Genomic DNA, 16,850 nt, shown 5'->3' on the forward strand with positions numbered 1-16,850 from the left:
AAGTCTTCTTATTAAAAATTAACACAATAATGTTATATTCTACAAAGTTCTGTCTCATGTTATCTGTTTCTTGTGATGACCCCAAGAAATATTTTAGGTTGATTGGTGCTATGATGATAGTAATAATTTATGGTGGTTGACATATATTTTCTGTAATTCTGACAAAAGCTTTGTAAAATAGATACCCAGTCTGTTTTCAGATGTGGAAAGGAAGCTCCGAGAGGCTACATAACTTCTCTAAGGGCACTGAGCTAGCCCTATTGGAACCCAGATGAGCTTAGTCTCAAAGCCTCCTTTCTTGCCACCAGTTTAATTAGTTGACTTTTAAGTAAATTCATTCTACTCTCCCTTACCCTTGGTAGAGCCACAGCGATGACAGCTGCTTGGGAACATAACCGCAATCTGGGAAGGGACATGAGAAGTGTTCACAACTAGCGCTGCGGCGAGGTAGCGTGTATGGCCCGTGCTGCACAGGAGACTTCAGAGTAGCAGGCTTCCTCTTCGCTGGATCCTTAAGAATAACTTCATAGGTGACATGGGATTTGAAGTGAACTTTGCAGGTTGGGTCAGTTTTGATAGGCATTGACTGAGCGTGTGGGACAGGGCTGAGAGAAGAGCAGCGCAGTGGGGAGGAGTGACATGAGGGCAGATGCTGAGGGGAGCGTGCACAGGACACATTGGAGGAACAGCAAGAGTGGCTAGAAAGAGGTACTGGGTGAGGGATGAGGGCTAGATTATAGATGCTCTTGCATTCTAGGCTAAAATCTTCAATGGTAGCCACAGTGAGATCACAGAGGGAGGAAACACGGCCAGCTGTGGAGTAGGGAGCAGCTGTGATGAGAGAATGGGGTGGAGCTGGGAGCAAATAGGGGCAGGAGATGAGGGAGGTCCACACTGGAATGATGGTGGTGAGGGTGGGTGGGAAGGTATGCATTTGAGAAAGAACAGGAAGAATCTGCGGGCTGCTGCTGCTGAGCTCTCGGCCATAGGGAGAGGAAGGAGCAGAATTGCCTAGAAGTTTCCAGACCTGCACACCTTGTACTCTGGTGCCTGCCAAATGCAGGGAGGAGCACTGTTTTCGGAGGGAAGGTGCTGACTGAGCTGCTGAGCTGCTGTTGGGGTTTCTTAGGTGAAAAACAACCTGCTTTGCCATTATTCTTGAATCATTTGTCTCACCTCTGACATGGTGACCTGCAAGGAAGGGTGTGTAGACCCCGGTTCTCTCAGTTGTCAGTTCATAGATAACTCTTTCCTGGGGAGCACACTATGGCTCCCTGCACAGCTCGCAGTCAGGCTGAACTCTGGCGGGATACCTGGCAACAGCATAGTCTTCCCCAGCCAGGCTCAGCCATCTAGTGGTGAGGGCGTTAGACAGGGAGTCTTGTCATTTGGCTGTAGCTGCTTGGCTTGTGAAAGTACAGGGAATTCCCCTATTCTCCCTTGTCCCGTAGCACACGATTTCCTCTATCATGAGTATCTTGTATTAGTGTGATACATATTTACAATTGATTAATCAATATTGAAACATTGTTATCAACTCAACTCCATAGTTTACATTGCGGTTCATTGTTTTGAGTTTTATAGTTATAAGTTTTGACAATTACCTAATGTCCTGCATCCCCAGTACAGTATCACACAGAAGAGATTTACTGCTGAAAACCACAGTGAAAACCAGAGATCATTTCACTGTCTCTACCATTTTGACTTTCCTGGAATGTCCTAGTGTTGGAATCATACAGTGTGTAGAGTCTTTAGACTAGTTTCTTCCTAGCATTGTGCATTTAAAGTTCCTCCATGTCTTCTCATGGCCTGATAGCTCATTTCATGTATCACTGAATCACATTCTCTTGTACAGATATACCACAGTTTGTTTAGCCATTCACTCAGTGAAGGACATTTTGGTTACTTCCAGTGTTTGACAAGTATGAGTAAAACTGTCGTAAATACTTGGATGCAAGTTTCTGAGTGAACGTAGTTTAACATGACTTTGGTAAATATCTAAAACTGCTATTTGTTGGATTATATGGGAAGACTGTTTAGCTTTGTAAGAAAGCCTGCCGAACTGTTTTCCAAAGTAACTAGCATTTTGCATTTCCACTAGGAACAAATGAGAGTTCATGTTGCTCTGCATCTTTGCCAGCCTGTGGTATTGTCACTTCTTTGGATTTGAGCCTTCCTATTAGGTATATATTATCGTATAGTGGTATTTCATTGTTTTAATATGCAATTTCCTAGTGACACATGACTTTGAGCATCTGTTTCATATGCTTAGTTGCCATCCATATGTCTTTTCTGGTGAAGTATCCAGATCTTCTGCCCATTTTTAAATTGGGTTGTTTGCTTTTTTATTATTGTGTTTTAGTAGTCCTTTATAGCCGGGCGCGGTGGCACATGCCTGTAGTCCCAGCTACTTGGGAGGCTGAGGTGGGAGGATCGCTTGAGCCCAGGAGTTCTGGGCTGTAGTGCGCTGTGCTGATCGGGTGTCTGCACTAAGTTCGGCATCAATATGGTGACCTCCTGGGAGTGGGGGACCACCAGGTTGTCTAAGGAGGGGTGAACCAGCCCAGGTCAGAAATGGAGCAGGTCCAAACTCCCCTGCTGATCAGTAGTGGAATCGCACCTGTCAATAGCCCCTGCACTCCAGCCTGGGCAACATAGCGAGACCCCGTTTCTTTAAAAAGAAAAAGGAAAGAAAAACGGTAAAATAAGAGTTCTTTATATATTTTGGACACCAGTCTTTCATGAGATCTGTATTTTGCCAATATTTTTCCCCCAGTCTGTCACTTGTTTATTCATTTCCTTAACAATGTCTTTCACAGAGAAGACGTTTTTATTTTAATAAAGTTGAAGCTTTCAATTTTTTCTTTCCTGGATTGTGCTTTTGGCATCGTATCTGAGAAGTCATCACCAAACCCAACGTCGCCCAGATTTTCCCCTGTGTGATCATCCAGGAGTCTTAAGAGTTTTGCACCTCACATTCAGGTGTAAGATCTGTTTTGTGGAAGGTGTAAAATCTGTGCCTAGATTTATTTATTTTTCACATGTGGATGTCTAGTCATTCTAGTGTCATTTGTGGAAAAGTCTGTCCTTTCCCTGTTAAATTGCCTTTGTGCCTTCCTCAAAGATCAGTTGAGTGTTTGTGTAGGTCTATTCCTGACCTCTGTATTGTTTCCTAGTGACCTGTTTGTGTTTTCTTTCTTCACCATTTTTACAGTTTGGTTACTGTAGCTTTATAATTAGTACTGAAGTCGGCAGTGTCAGTTCTCTGGGGATTTTTCTGATCTTTACTATGAGAACCTGGTTGGGCTCTGTGGTAACACTTAGAAAAGTGTGAGATCCCCACTAAATCTGAGCCCCAAGGAGTTTTTAATGCTCAAGCCAGGCCTCCGTCAGCTTCTAGGAATCTGTGAGTACCATTGAAGAGCTCCTTCCAGTTGCTGGCTTCAGCAGCTTCTGTTCCCTGTGTTTGCCTGTCTGTCTGGTTTTCAGCATGGCAGTTTGCCCTGTGATTTCTCCTCTAGTCCCTCTAATAAGGGTTGAAATTTTTCAGTTTTTTCAGCTTTTTTCTAGTTGTAAGGACACAAGTGGTGACCTCCTGGCTCCTTACAAGTTGTAGTAGAAACCAGAAATATCATTTAAGAAGTTACTCACAATAAAAGTCACTAATCGTAAATGTAGAATTTAATAATTTAAGTAGACATAGAATTTTGCAGCCGTCACCTCATTCCCCTCTTTAGAATCCATTTCTTCCCTCCCCAGGTTCCCCAGAGCCTCTTTGCAGTCATTTTCCAATTTCTGTTCACGATGGCGGAGCCTGAACAAAATTAAAATTTGGAAGACAGACAGACAACATTACATTTAAGGTTTTATTATATTGGAATTTCATATAATGGACCATCGTCTTACTCTTATGGCAACTAGAGGATTTTTTTATTCTAAGGACTTTATTCGGGGAAACTTAGTGGTATCCTGTTCATTGCTCTCCTTGAATTGCTTCATCTTTGCTGGTGTCAGACAGTTGCTATCAAACCTTGTCTGGTGAGCATGAGTGAAAGATCTAAAAGAAAATCTTCGATTAGAAATGTAGATGATGAATTTGCAGATAATATTATGCCGAGTTAAGTTTTGTTTTTTGATTTTTTTTTTTGAGCCAGAGTTTCGCTCTTGTTGCTCAGGCTGGAGTGCAATGGTGCGACCTTGGCTCGCTGCAACCTCTGCCTCCCAGATTTAAGCAATTCTCCTGCTTCAGCCTCCCGAGTAGCTGGGATTACAGGCATGCACCCACCACCACGCCAAGCTAATTTTGTATTTTTAGTAGAGACGGGGTTTCTCCATCTTGGTCAGGCTCTTCTTGAACTCCCGACCTCAGGGGATCTGCTCGCTTTGGCCTCCCAAAGCGGTGGGATTACAGGCATGAGCCACCATGCTGGAGTGCTATGTGCAATCTCAGCTCACTGCAACTTCTACCTCTAGGGTTCAATTGATTCTTGTGCCTCAGCCTTTCAGTTGCTAAGGATTTCTGGCATGCACCACCATGCCCAGCTAATTTTGTATTTTGAGTAGAGACAGAGTTTGTCCATGTTGGTCAGACTGGTCTTGAACTCCCAACCTCAGGTGATCTACCCACCTTAGCGTCCCGAAGTGCTGGGATTACGTGTGTGAGCCACCACACCAGGCTGTCAGTTAAGTATTTTACCATCTTTTTACTTTCACAGATTGGGTTGGTAACATTGAAGAGACGCTTCTCACCTGCCTGAAATGGCCTACGTTATCTTCAAGTTGCAAGGGCTCCGGTACAGCCCTTGCAGTGCTCCCGTAAAGGTAAGCATCACATTTTACTGTAGTTTTTTGCTTCTTTTTCTTTTTTGTGCCTATAGGGATTTGCATACATGTATGTGAAAATATAAAAAGAGTACAGTTAGGCACCTGTAACTAGTTTTTGTTGCTACCTATTAACACAGTATAACAAGTTAGTTGTTTGAAACCACAGTAATCAGGAATGACTGGGTTCTCTGATGGGGGTCTTAGGCTGAAATCCAGTTATGTGCTGCCTGTGTTTTTCATCTAGAGCTCAGGCTACTCTTCCAAGTTCACTAGAGATGTATTGGCAGAATCCTCTTCTTGTGGGTGGAGGACTGACATCCTTTTGCAGTCCTCCTGCTGGCTCTCAGCCTGAAGACATTCTGATTCCAGAGGCCACCTGCATTCTTTCTCGCTTTCCTTATCTTCCAACCAACAACAGCTCATGGAATTCTCCAGCTCCCATCGTCTCTCTGACTTTGTCTTCTACCCACTAGAGAAATCTGTGACTCTTAGGGAGGGGTGTGATTAGATCCGGCCCACTCAGGAAAGCTCAGGCTTGGTATTAGTCTGTTCTTGTAATGCTATAATGACCTGAGGCTGAGATTTATAAAGAGATTTAATTAGGTCATGGTTCTGTGGGCTGGCAGGAGAGAGAGAGAGAGAGAGAGACAGAGAGAGAGAGAGAAAGGGGAAGTGCTACATAGTTTTGAAGAGCCAGATCTCATGGAAACTTATCATGCACCAGCACTTGGGGGATGGTGCTACGCCATTAGAAACCATCCCCAGGATCCAGTAACCTCCTGCCAGGCCCCACTCTAACACTCAGGATTATAATTCATGAGATTTGGGTGGGGACAGAGAGCCAAACCATATCACTCTTTAAAGTCATATGACTGCCATGTAACAAAGTAATCACAGGAATATCTCATCACTTTAACAGGTTCCAGAGGTAAGGGTACAACATGTTTGGAGACCATTTTAGAAATTCCACCTATCACAGTTCAACTTCAGGTCCCCAGACATTCACATTCTCACAGATGCAAAATACACTGACCCTCTCACCTGAGGTTTCCAAGTTTCATGTCATTAATGCATTAGGGGAAAGTGAACAATGTCATGTAGCTTTAATGTGATCAGAAGTTTAAAATCTCATTTAAATCATCTGCACCAAGTGTGAATGAGGCTTCTGAGGGTGTCCATTAAGTACAGATTCCTTTTATTTGAGAGCGAGTCTTGGTCTGTCACCCATGCTGCAGTGCAGTGGTGCGATCTTGGCTTACTGTGACTTCTGCCCCCTGGGTTCAAGCGATTCTTCTGACTCAGCCTCTGGGGTAGCTGGGAATACAGACATGCAGCACTGCATTCAGCTAATTTTTTTGTATTTTTAGTAGAGATGGGGTTTTGCCCTGTTGTCCAGGCTAGTCTGAAACTCCTGACCTTAGGGGCCATCCCCACTCAGCCTCCCAAGGTGCTAGGATTTCAGGTAGCCACCATGCCCAGCCCAAGTACAGATCCTTGATATAATTCCCTTACCCCTGTTGACCTGTGAAACGGATCAAACAGCTTATCTGTCCTCAGTGTGCAATGGTGGGACAGTCACAGAATAACACTGCTAGTGATTCTTGTTTAAAAAGAGGGAAAGTGGAGGGAACAAAGTCACTGATCCAAAACCATTTTGACCTGGAGCTGAGCAAAGTCCAGCCAGAAATTCTTCATTAGGCTCCACAGCCTGGAACTAACCCTCTGTGACAGGGGGTCTTGCCTCCGGGCTCTGCATTTTTTCCTATCATTATGGAAAACATTTTATTTTCCTTCTCCCCCTGCTCTTTTGGTTCTTCCTTTTTCTCCTCATGGCAGCATTTTCCACTTAATTATTGTTGCATCTTCCCCCTCAGAATTGGTCAGACATTTCCTGTGTCACGGTCCCGACCATCTTCACGAGAGGATGTCCTTGTGAGCCCGTGCTCCTCTTCACTCACCTGACCGCTCTCAGTCATAATTGCTTTCAGCTGCCCTGGCTGGCTTAGGAGAAAACCTAAGACTATGGAGTCCCAGAACCAATCTCTGCCCTTTCTATCTTTAAGAGAGGAAGAAAATAACAGGGATCTTCATGGAGAAATGACCCACAGGAGGGCCTGGACTCTCCAGCAGATACAGCAGCAGAAAGTTTCTGAAGAAGAGTGGAGCCCAGGCCGGGAAAGCAGGGTTGTGTGAAACACTATTTAATCCTATGTGCTCCCTGCCCCAGTCTAGCAGCCAGTGAATGACAACTGACCAAGTATAAAGGCCAGGATTGTAGAACTGTGATAGAGGGTTTGTCCAAGGAAAGGGGCTTTTTCCGTTTTTTTTTTTTTTGACAGTGGAAATTCCTCTTTTTGATCTAAAGTTTTTCGAATGGCAGCAGTGAGCTTCTGGAGGGTGAGTTACCTGCTCTGCACAGGGAGGCTGAGGCCAAGACTTGTGTGGTGGATCTGCTGCCAAGTGGTGAGGGAGGGAGCCTGGGAGAGTCTCCATGTTTCCGGGCTTCAGTGTGTCCTCATCAGTAAGGTAGAGGCTTATTGTACCTCTCTGAGGTCCCTTCCTGCTCTGTTTTCTCTGAGCTTCTGAGGAATTGAGATGCTTTTCAATACTGCCTGGGAGCTTCAGCTGAGACCTGACTCTGTGTGTCTCCTGCAGGAGCCTGAGCTGAGCCTACACGCTGGAATCCCAGAGCTGGGGGAACAGGTGGAAGAAAGAAAGTCAGCAGGTTTAGGGGATGAGAATAATCCACAAAGGAGAAGCCATTGGTAAATAAAAACGAAAGAGGGGGAGAATAAGGACAGAGCAGGACAGAAGCCTGAGGGGAAATGGGCAATGGCTATGATGATTTAAACCCTCAAGGAGCAGCGTGAGCTGAGCAGTGGGGACTGAGAGAAACTTACTCGACAGGAATCTCCTGCCTCTGGCCAGGGAGAGCCACAGGTTAGATCAGAGCTGGTTTATAATGAGGGGCAGCTTGAACTCCAAGAAAGGTTCAGAGGTTTGTAATCAGTTTTATTCAGTCATGGATGAACACTCCCCAGACCCAGGAGCATCAGGATCGGTGCTGCTGTAGCAGTGGATGCTCTTCAGGTCAGTGTGAGTTAGAGGGAATAACCATGCGTGGAGAAGGGTTGGAGATGTCCATTCTTACATCAAACAGCTCTGCCCTAGGTCAGGTGCCAGTGTAAGTATCCCTTGCTTGTATATGAAGCAGTGATACTAATAATATTCCTCAGCGCATTCAGTTGAGGGAAGTTTCTCAAATATTTATTGAGTATTTAATTTTCTTTGTACTGTGCTAAGCACTTGGGATTCAGGTATTTAATGTCTCTCTAAAGAAACTCAAGCCAGTGAGTGGAAGAACACCAACAGATCATTTCAACAAGACATGGTAGTGCTACCCAACTGAGGTGTTGTGGCAGCCCGGAGGACGGGAGTGTATGTCAAAGGACATTACTCCTAATGACGGGGGAGGCATAAGAGAACATTTTCAGGACAGACTAGTCTTCCTTGAAGCTCCCACAGGAGAGGATCCTGCGGCAGGGATGGTGTAGGGCAGGCACCTCTCTAGGGAAGGGGATTTGCAGCATTCTGAGAGAAAGAGCATCCCTTACAAGACATTGGGGACAGAAATGTAGGTGAAAGGGTTGGAGGTTTGTAATTTATTTTATTCAGTCATGGATGAACACTGCTGAGAGGCCCCTCTGTGCTGGGCCCTTAGCTAAGGATCATGACCACAGAGGTGAGTAAAATAGGATCCCAGGTTTCACAGAGTTCTCAGTCTAGTGACTGGTGATTCATGAGACGTGTAGTGATGGTGGAAGCCGTGGCCCAGTTCTCATGAGATGACCTCAGTGGATGTCCTGGGCCAGTGACCCTGGACTTCAGCCATATTTCAGCATCTTGACATACAGTGCACCAACACCTCAGCTCCATGTTGAGTCAAAGCAGTTAACACAGCCAAGGTATTCAGAGGACACTGATGATATCAGTAGCTATGGACTGTTTCCAGCTGGGAAAATAAGTAAATTTAATACCTCTTCTAAATTTGTTTTTGCCGGGCCGGGCACGGTGGCTCAAGCCTGTAATTTCAACACCTTGGGAGGCCAAGGTGGGTGGATCACGAGGTCAAGAGATCGAGACCATCCTGGTCAACATGGTGAAACCCCACATCTGCTAAAAATACAAAAAATTAGCTGTGCATGGTGGCGCGTGCCTGTAATTTTAGCTACTCAGGAGGCTGAGGCAGGAGAAGTGCCTGAACCCAGGAGGCGGAAGTTGCGGTGAGCCGAGATAGCACCATTGCACTTTAGCCTGGTTAACAAGAGCGAAACTCCGTCTCAAAAAAAAACACAAAATTTGTCCTTGCCATAATGATAAATACCTTTATCTTTATAATGACTTATTTTGTGGCAAGTTAATATAACTTATCATAATGAAAAGTAACTTTATGCTGAGTACCGCAGACACACTAGCTTTTGAGGACACATGCCTGAGGATTCTGATGAAGATATGATGTCCAAATATGTGACAGTTGGACCTACAGGCCAGCTTTGAAACAGTGGAAGGTCTAGTTTCAAATTTAAGTTTGCTTTGAGTAGAAATTCACTTTACCTCTCTTTGCATGGCAATGGGGCCAATCTTCCCTAAACTACTTCTTACAAGAAAAGGAATCATTCTGGTAAGAATTCAGACTTCAGCAAACATGGGGAAGTAAGGAAGTCGTACAAATGTATTCTGGCCACCTAGCAAGAAACCAGGAATTTAGCAAGTTCATTCACATTCAGGACAGTTGTGTTCACTAGATCAGAGGCCCTGAGACATGAAGAAGAGACCCCTTAACAAGAGAAAGCGTTTCTTCCTGTCCTAGGACATCACTGCCAACTTCAGGGAAGCGGGAACACAGCTGCTTGCTTTACAGTATGGGCTGCTTTTGTGCCTGGAATGTGTGTGATGTCCTGAGACCTGTACCTATTTCAGGGAGCCTTGGGAGGAGCCTGAATCCCTGATGGAATTGGACGGTGCATGGAGATGGTTGGGCAGGATGAGGGTAAGTGCAGGGGCATGGCCAGGTCATACTGGGAGAACTGAGTGGCACTGATGGGGACAGACAAAGATATTACAGACCTTCTCTTGTATATTCCAAAGGTCCAGGGAAATTCCAGGTCTTATTCCATGAAAAATAGAGGTGATTTTCCATGCTGTTAAAGCAAGGTTGCAGACACTTGTGAATTTTGGTCCCAATATACTTGGAGGACACATCTGTGTCCTGGAAAATGATACAGGGATGAATATTCTTCCGGTGACTCATTCTGGTCATTTGTCCAGCATCACAGAAACCAGAAAATGGAAATATGGCCAAATTCATGATTTGCTAGCCCTCCTGTTCAGGTTTCTTACCTGATTCTTAGGATAACAGCGTTACCTTGAGGATTCTGAAGAACATATACTGTCCAAATATGTGCACAGTTTTGAGCAAAATGCCTGGTAGAGATTGGTCAACAAATAATTAGTGAATAATTATATGAATATTTACCAAATGACATGGATCCTATGAATCATGGAATAATTCTTGTGATTGCTTTTATTGGCACTGCTCAAAACTCATCCCTGTGTGACCTGAAGCAAGCCACATAACTTTGTGAACCTGCAGCTTCATCATTTTTATAATGAAGAAACCTGACACATTTTGCTTCTGCCAGAGAATGTCAGGCCTCCCAGACACCAGAACATGTATATACATAAAGCCTTTGATGTATCTCTAAGCGGTGTGCTCACAGTGTTGCTGGAGGATGATGGGGGCTGTAGAGAGGCACGCTTTGCAATGGGATCGATCCAGTCCTCCTTGCTTCACTTCCACATGAATGCTGGGCAGCCCAGGGTCACACCCATTGCACCCACGACTCAGCAAGCCCAGGAAGCAGCCAAACATAGGAGACCTGGGCTACAGAACAGCCTCCCAAGTCCCAGGCTCCAAAACCTGGGTGGCGATGAAAGCTGAGAAAGTGAGGAGGAGGCTCAGGGATCACTCTTCCTACTCGGTCCTGTCATCTCCAATTCACCTTCTACTGCACAGCAACACGGAGGACCCCTGACCATCACCTTGATCTTACCATGTTTGGTTAGTGGGGTGCAACCACACATCAATGGCATTAGACCAACTCAGAACAATATGTGTCAAACAGTATTCCATAAGGACCGCTCATGGCCCTGTTGTTTTCAATATGTGGACAACATGAAATGAAAACAACAAAATCATACCAGGTTTCCCAGACTTCCCAAGATAGATGGTCACATACGCTTTCAGGAGATCTCTATAGAAATGATTTTGATGACTTGACACCTTGAAAAGAGCTCTTCTGGGACTAAATTGCCATTTATAAGTGACAAAAATGAGATGCAGTGTTCAGTCACCTTAGAAAACCAATCATCCCACACAGAGGAAGCTTTGGATATAGGGTCATGGAACTGGTCTTAAGTGTAATGAAAAGTCTCTTCTGCCTTAAATATCAGTGTAGTGATATCTGATGGTAAGAAAATACAAATCAGCATAACCATGGGATGCAGCAAGAGGAATACTGAGCCAGGAAAGAAAGCATTTTAATTCATTAAAAAAATGAATTCCTCATTCAGTCTCTAGTGGATACAGAAAAAATGCAGAAAAGTCAGAGGATTTCATGGCAGTGTAATAGGATGATATGTTAAACTCGTGGAAAAGCCTCCAATTCTGTTTTAACATATGAGAAGGAGTGATGACTGACTTCATTTCTAGCATTAAGAAAATATCATATGTTGGGAAACTGTTTCTGCCTTGATTTTATACACAGAAGAGATGAAAAAATGAGGCACATGCTTAGATATATTGGGAATGAGATGGGACTGTGGCATCATCACAAGGGTACACAAATACTGAGAGTGACAGAGGAACGGTTCCCCATTGGTTGTGAGCTCAGGTGAGACCAGGAGGCCTGTGTTTTAGCAAACCTTGGGCAGTTGGAATGAAGATTCCATGACACGCCCAGCTTATAATTCTATTATTGCAACAGCAGCCCGTTACCTGGGACACTGGCCCTGTCTCCCACACTCTTGTCAGAGTCTGAGCTAGAGGCAGCACCTTCAGCTCTGAGCTCAAGCGTTTCCTACATTGTTTTGGCAGTTAAGGACCCTAAAATTGTGTGAGGAGGGATCGTTTTTCTGAACAGTAAGTTAGGAATTTGAGTTATTGAAATTCCTCAGTCCTGATTAAACCTATTTGATTTCCAGTTTTTAACCCATCCTGTGTTTGGGTTTCTTCTCCCTAGTCCCTGGCTGTGCCTGGGTGCCCCAAATGTCACCATGGCGGCACCTGGCAGGGCGTGTTCCAGGCAAACCACAGAGGTGAACTTTCCTGATATCGTTGAGAATTCCTTCACCCAGCAGGAAGAGACCAAACCGAGTTTCAGAGACAGCAAAAATAGACTTCTTCTGAGCCAGGTGGCCTACTTCCAGAATTACCAGCTGAAGACAGACAGTAAGTTGTATAGGTTCACCACCATGAAACTGTTGAGTGACGTCCTGTCTTGTCTCTAGAAACTAACGGTTCTCTTCATCAAAATTAATTTCATGCTTCCCATACTTGTAGAAAATAGCAATGGGTCTTTTAACATTGAGTTAAAGATGGAAGACAGAGGCCAAAGTATTTATCAACTGTTCCACGTCTGTGGTAAGGTGGGTGAGGGACTGGGGTTACAAACCCAGCTCTTGATTTCTGACCCAGGCACAGAACCACCTGTTTTTCTCAGCAAAAGGCTAAATCCTGTTTACGGGAATCCTCTCTGTACCGTATAAGATTCTGCAGACAAGTAGCATCCAGTCTGTTGGTCTAAATGTCTGAGGCTACTGAACTTCCATTAGGTTCCGGAGACTGCTGAGGCCCAGGAGGCAAAGGTGTGTTCTGGGGACACTGGGGGAAACACAGTGACAGCAGACAGTACCCACTGTGAGGAGTTTGAAGGGGACGCTGCTGCTAATAGAACCTGTGGTATGTGTAAGTGGCATCATCAAGAGCAGGGAGTACCCTGGTACTGGTGTCTCAACCTCCCAATCAGCTGGGATTTCCGGTGGGCACCAGCACACCTGGCTTACTATTGTATTTTTAGTAGAGGTGGGGTTTCATGATGTTGGCCAGGCTGGTCTTGAACTCCTGAGATTAAGGGATCTGCCCTGCTGTGCCTCCTAAATTGCTCGGATTCCCGGCAAGAGCCACCATGGTGGTTCCACAGATTCTGTTTTCAGGAAAGGTTGTTACAATTCATCAGTTGGTCTAGTCTTTTATATAAATTTCTGTATCCATTAACTGACCATAATATATGATGAGATAAATCAGTATTGCAGCAATGCTTCTGGAAAGTATTTAGGGCAATTTTTGGAAGATTTTGGGTGAAACGTTTTAATTTTTGCACTGGCTTAGGTCAGATGATAAGTGATTAAGATCTACCAGATTAGGGAAATTTTGTCCCATGCATTTGAAAAGCAGGCTCATCCACTTCTAGGGCAACTTAGTCTAGGGCCCATTAAAACATTACGGTCAGAGTAACACATTCTTACACTGAGAGTATTTTAAGTCCTTGTGCTATGACTGGGCACTGATTTGGTCTTGTGTGAAGTTTGATTTGCTTAATGTGACCTGCTTTTCTGATTTTTTTATAGAAGATGGAAAAGATGACGATGAAGAACAGAAATACAGAGACCGCAAAAATAAACTTTTTTTGAGTCAAGTGGCCTACTACCTGGGCTGCCGGCATAAGACGGAAGGTAAGTTCCATGGGTTCACCATCACGGAAGTGTTGAACAATCTCCTGTCTTATCTCTGAGAAATTACACACTCTCGTCTTCAAAGAATTTAATCCTTCCCATACTACTAGGAAAATAGCAATGGGTATTTTAACATTATGGTAAAGATGGAAGTCAGAGGCCAAGGCATTTAGCAACGCTGCCACATCTGCAGTAAGGTGGGTGTCGGACTAGGGTTAATAACGCAGCTAACGATTCCTGACACAGGCACAGAACCACCTGTTTTTCTCAGGAAGAGACTAAATCACGTTGTCAGGAATTCTCTCTAAGACATAGGATCCTTCAGAACTTATAAGCAAGATAAAGGTAGAAGCGTTTATATCCTGGTTTCAGGGTGACTGATTAGCTAAGACAAGTTGACTCTAAGGAGATCAAGAGTGGAGATAAGAGTAAAAGCAGGGAAACACCATGTGCAATAGGCAAGGCTGTCAGTGAGATCCCTCAGTCCTGATTAAACCACCAGTTTGTAACCCATTATGTGTCTGGGTTTCTTCTCCCCAGTCCCTGGCTTTCTGTGTTGTGCCCAAAAAGTCAACATGGTGGCATCTGGCAGGCCTCCTTTTAGAATAAACCGAGAGGTGAACGTTCCAGAAGGCATTGAGAAATCCGGCTCACAACAGGAAGAAAACAAACCAAATGTCGGAGCCAGCAAAAACAGACTTCTTCTGAGCCAGGTGGCCTACTTCCAGAACTACCGGATGAAGACAGACGGTAGGTTCTGTAGGTTGACCACCACGAAAGTGATCAATGATGTCCTGTGTTGTTTTGAGAAACTCACAGTTCTCTTCATCAAAATTAATTTCATTCTTCCCATACCTGTAGAAATTAGCAATGGGTATTTTAACATTTTGTTAAAGATGGAAGACAGAAGCCAAAGTAGTTAGCAACTTTTCCACGTCTGCAGTAAGGTGGGTGTACAACTGGGGTCACAATCCCAGCTATCAATTTCTGAGGCAGGCACAGAACAACCTGTTTTTCTCAGCAAGAGACCAAATCCATGTTTAATGGAATCCTCTCTGTACAGTATAAATCCTGCCGACAAGTAGCATCTAGTCTGTTGGTCAAAATGTCTAAGGCTACTGCACTTCCATTTGCTTCTGGTTTTCTGAGGCCCAGTAGGCAAAGCTCTGTTCTGGGGACACTGGGGGAAATGTGGTGATAGCACGCAATACCTCCTGTGGAGAGCTAGAAGGGGAATCCGCTCCAATAACATCTGTGGTATGTGTATGTGGCACCATCAAGAGCAGGGAGTACCCTGGTACTGGTGCCTCAGCCTTCCAATTAGCTGGGATTTCTGGTGGGCACCACCATAAATGGCTAATTTTTGTATTGTTAGTAGAGGCAGGGTTTCACCATGTTGTCCAGGCTGGTCTTCAACTCCTGAAGTCATGTGATCTGCCTCCCTGGGCCTACTAAAGTGCTGGAATTCCAGGTGTGAGACACTGGGCTGCCTCCATGGATTCTTTAAGTAAAGGTTGTTAGGATTCATCCATCAGTCCAGTCTCCTATATAAATTTCTCTAACCATTCATTGACCATGATATATGATGAGATAACTCGGTATTGCAGCAATGCTTCTGGAAAGCAGTTAGGGCAATTTTTGAAGATTTGGGAAAAAAGGTTTAATTATTTGCACTGATTTAGGTAAGAGGATACATGATTTAAGATCTACCAGATAAGGGAGACTTTGTACCATGGATCTGAAAAGCAGGCTCATATACTACTGAGGCAACCTAACCACGGGCCTGTTAGAACGTTCCTGTCAGAATATCACATCCTTACACTGAGAATATTTTACGTCCTTGTGCTACGAAAGGACTCTGATTTGGTCTTGTGTGAAGTACGATTTCCTTAATGTGACCTGCTCTTCTTAATTTGTTTACAGATGATCGAGAAGATCACGATGAACAAAAATACAGAGACAGCAAAAATAAACTTCTTATGAGTCAAGTGGCCTACTACCTGGCCTGCCGGCTGAGGATGAAAGGTGAGTTCTGTAGGTTTACCATTACGGAAGTCCTGGACAGTGTTCTGTCTTGTCTCTGACAACTGCTCTACTCTCTTCTTCAGTTTAATTTTATCATTCCCAGACTTCTAGGAAGGTACCAATTGGTATGTTAACATTTTCTTAAAGACGTAACACAGAGGCAAAATTATTTAGCAACTTTCCACATCTGCAATAAGACAGGTGTGAGATTGGGTGAACATCCCAGATACTGATTTCCAACACAGGAACCAAAACACCTGCTTTTCTCTGCAGGAGGCTAAATCATGTTTACAGGAATCTTATCCATACCGTATAAGATCCTTTAGAATTTAAAAACAGGATCAAGGTAGAAATATTTATGTCCTGGCTTCAAGGTAAATGAGTAGCTAAGACAAGTTGACTCTAAGGTAAACGAGAGCACAGATGAGAAGATTAATTCGGGGAAAAAACTTCTTGAAATCAATAGGCAATGCTGTCAGTGACATTCCTCAGTCCCGATTAAACCAATTGGACGTCATCAGTTTCTAATTCACCATGTCTTGGGTTTCTTCTTTCCAGTCCCTGGCTTTCTGTATTGTTACCCAAACAGCAGAGTGGATTCCGGTAAACTTCCTTCCAGAAAAGACCCAGAGCTGAACGTTCCAGAAGCCATTGAGAAATCGTGCTCCCAGCGGGAAGATAACAAACCGGATGTTGGCGTCAAGAAAAATGGATGTCTTCTGAGTGAGGTGAACTACTCCCTGAACTACCGGCTGAGGACATACGGTGAGTTCCATAGGTTCACCTCCACAAAAGTGATGAATGATGTCCTGCCTCGTCTCGAGAAACTGACCGCTCTCTTCCTAAAAGTTAATCTCGTCTTTCCCGTACTCCTAGAAAATAGAAATGGGTGTTTTACCATTTGGTTAAAGATGGAAGACAGAGGCCAAAGTGTTTAGCAACTTTTCCGTGTCTGCAGTAAGGTGGGTGTGGGACTGGGGTTGCAATCCCAGCTATGGATTTCTGACGCAGGCACGGAACCCCCTTTTTTTCTCAGCAAGAGGCTAAATCCATGTTGACAGGAATCCTCTCTGTACGGTACAAGATCCTGCAGAGAAGTAGCATCTACTCTGTTGGTCCAAATGTCTGAGGCTGCTGAAGTTGCATTTGGTTCCGGTTTCGGCTGAGGCCCAGCAGGCAAAGCTGTGTGTTGGGGACCCTGGGAGGAA

General features: G+C 44.4%; 1 protein-coding gene across 16 annotated transcripts in view; it reads left to right on the forward strand.

Moving 5' to 3' along the window:
- The window catches only part of LOC128930164 (uncharacterized), a 78,221-nt gene that overhangs the window by 23,847 nt on the left and 37,524 nt on the right, over window positions 1–16,850 (forward strand). For 4 of the 16 annotated variants that reach the window (XM_078355683.1, XM_078355685.1, XM_078355684.1 and 1 more), the window contains 7 exons: window positions 4,716–4,821; window positions 9,805–9,874; window positions 12,126–12,334; window positions 13,513–13,617; window positions 14,158–14,367; window positions 15,541–15,642; window positions 16,201–16,407. In XM_078355683.1, coding sequence (XP_078211809.1) covers window positions 12,160–12,334; window positions 13,513–13,617; window positions 14,158–14,367; window positions 15,541–15,642; window positions 16,201–16,407 — 799 coding nt within the window. In that variant the 5' untranslated portion in view covers window positions 4,716–4,821; window positions 9,805–9,874; window positions 12,126–12,159. Of the gene's footprint in view, window positions 1–2,101; window positions 2,184–4,715; window positions 4,822–7,479; window positions 7,590–9,694; window positions 9,875–11,904; window positions 12,026–12,125; window positions 12,335–13,512; window positions 13,618–14,157; window positions 14,368–15,540; window positions 15,643–16,200; window positions 16,408–16,850 lie in introns of those variants that run through there. The other 12 variants (XM_078355687.1, XM_078355697.1, XM_078355690.1 and 9 more) reach the window with 8 other exon arrangements.

Source organism: Callithrix jacchus, chromosome 18 (genome assembly GCF_049354715.1).
Source record: "Callithrix jacchus isolate 240 chromosome 18, calJac240_pri, whole genome shotgun sequence".
Taxonomy (NCBI): Eukaryota; Metazoa; Chordata; class Mammalia; order Primates; family Cebidae; genus Callithrix; species Callithrix jacchus.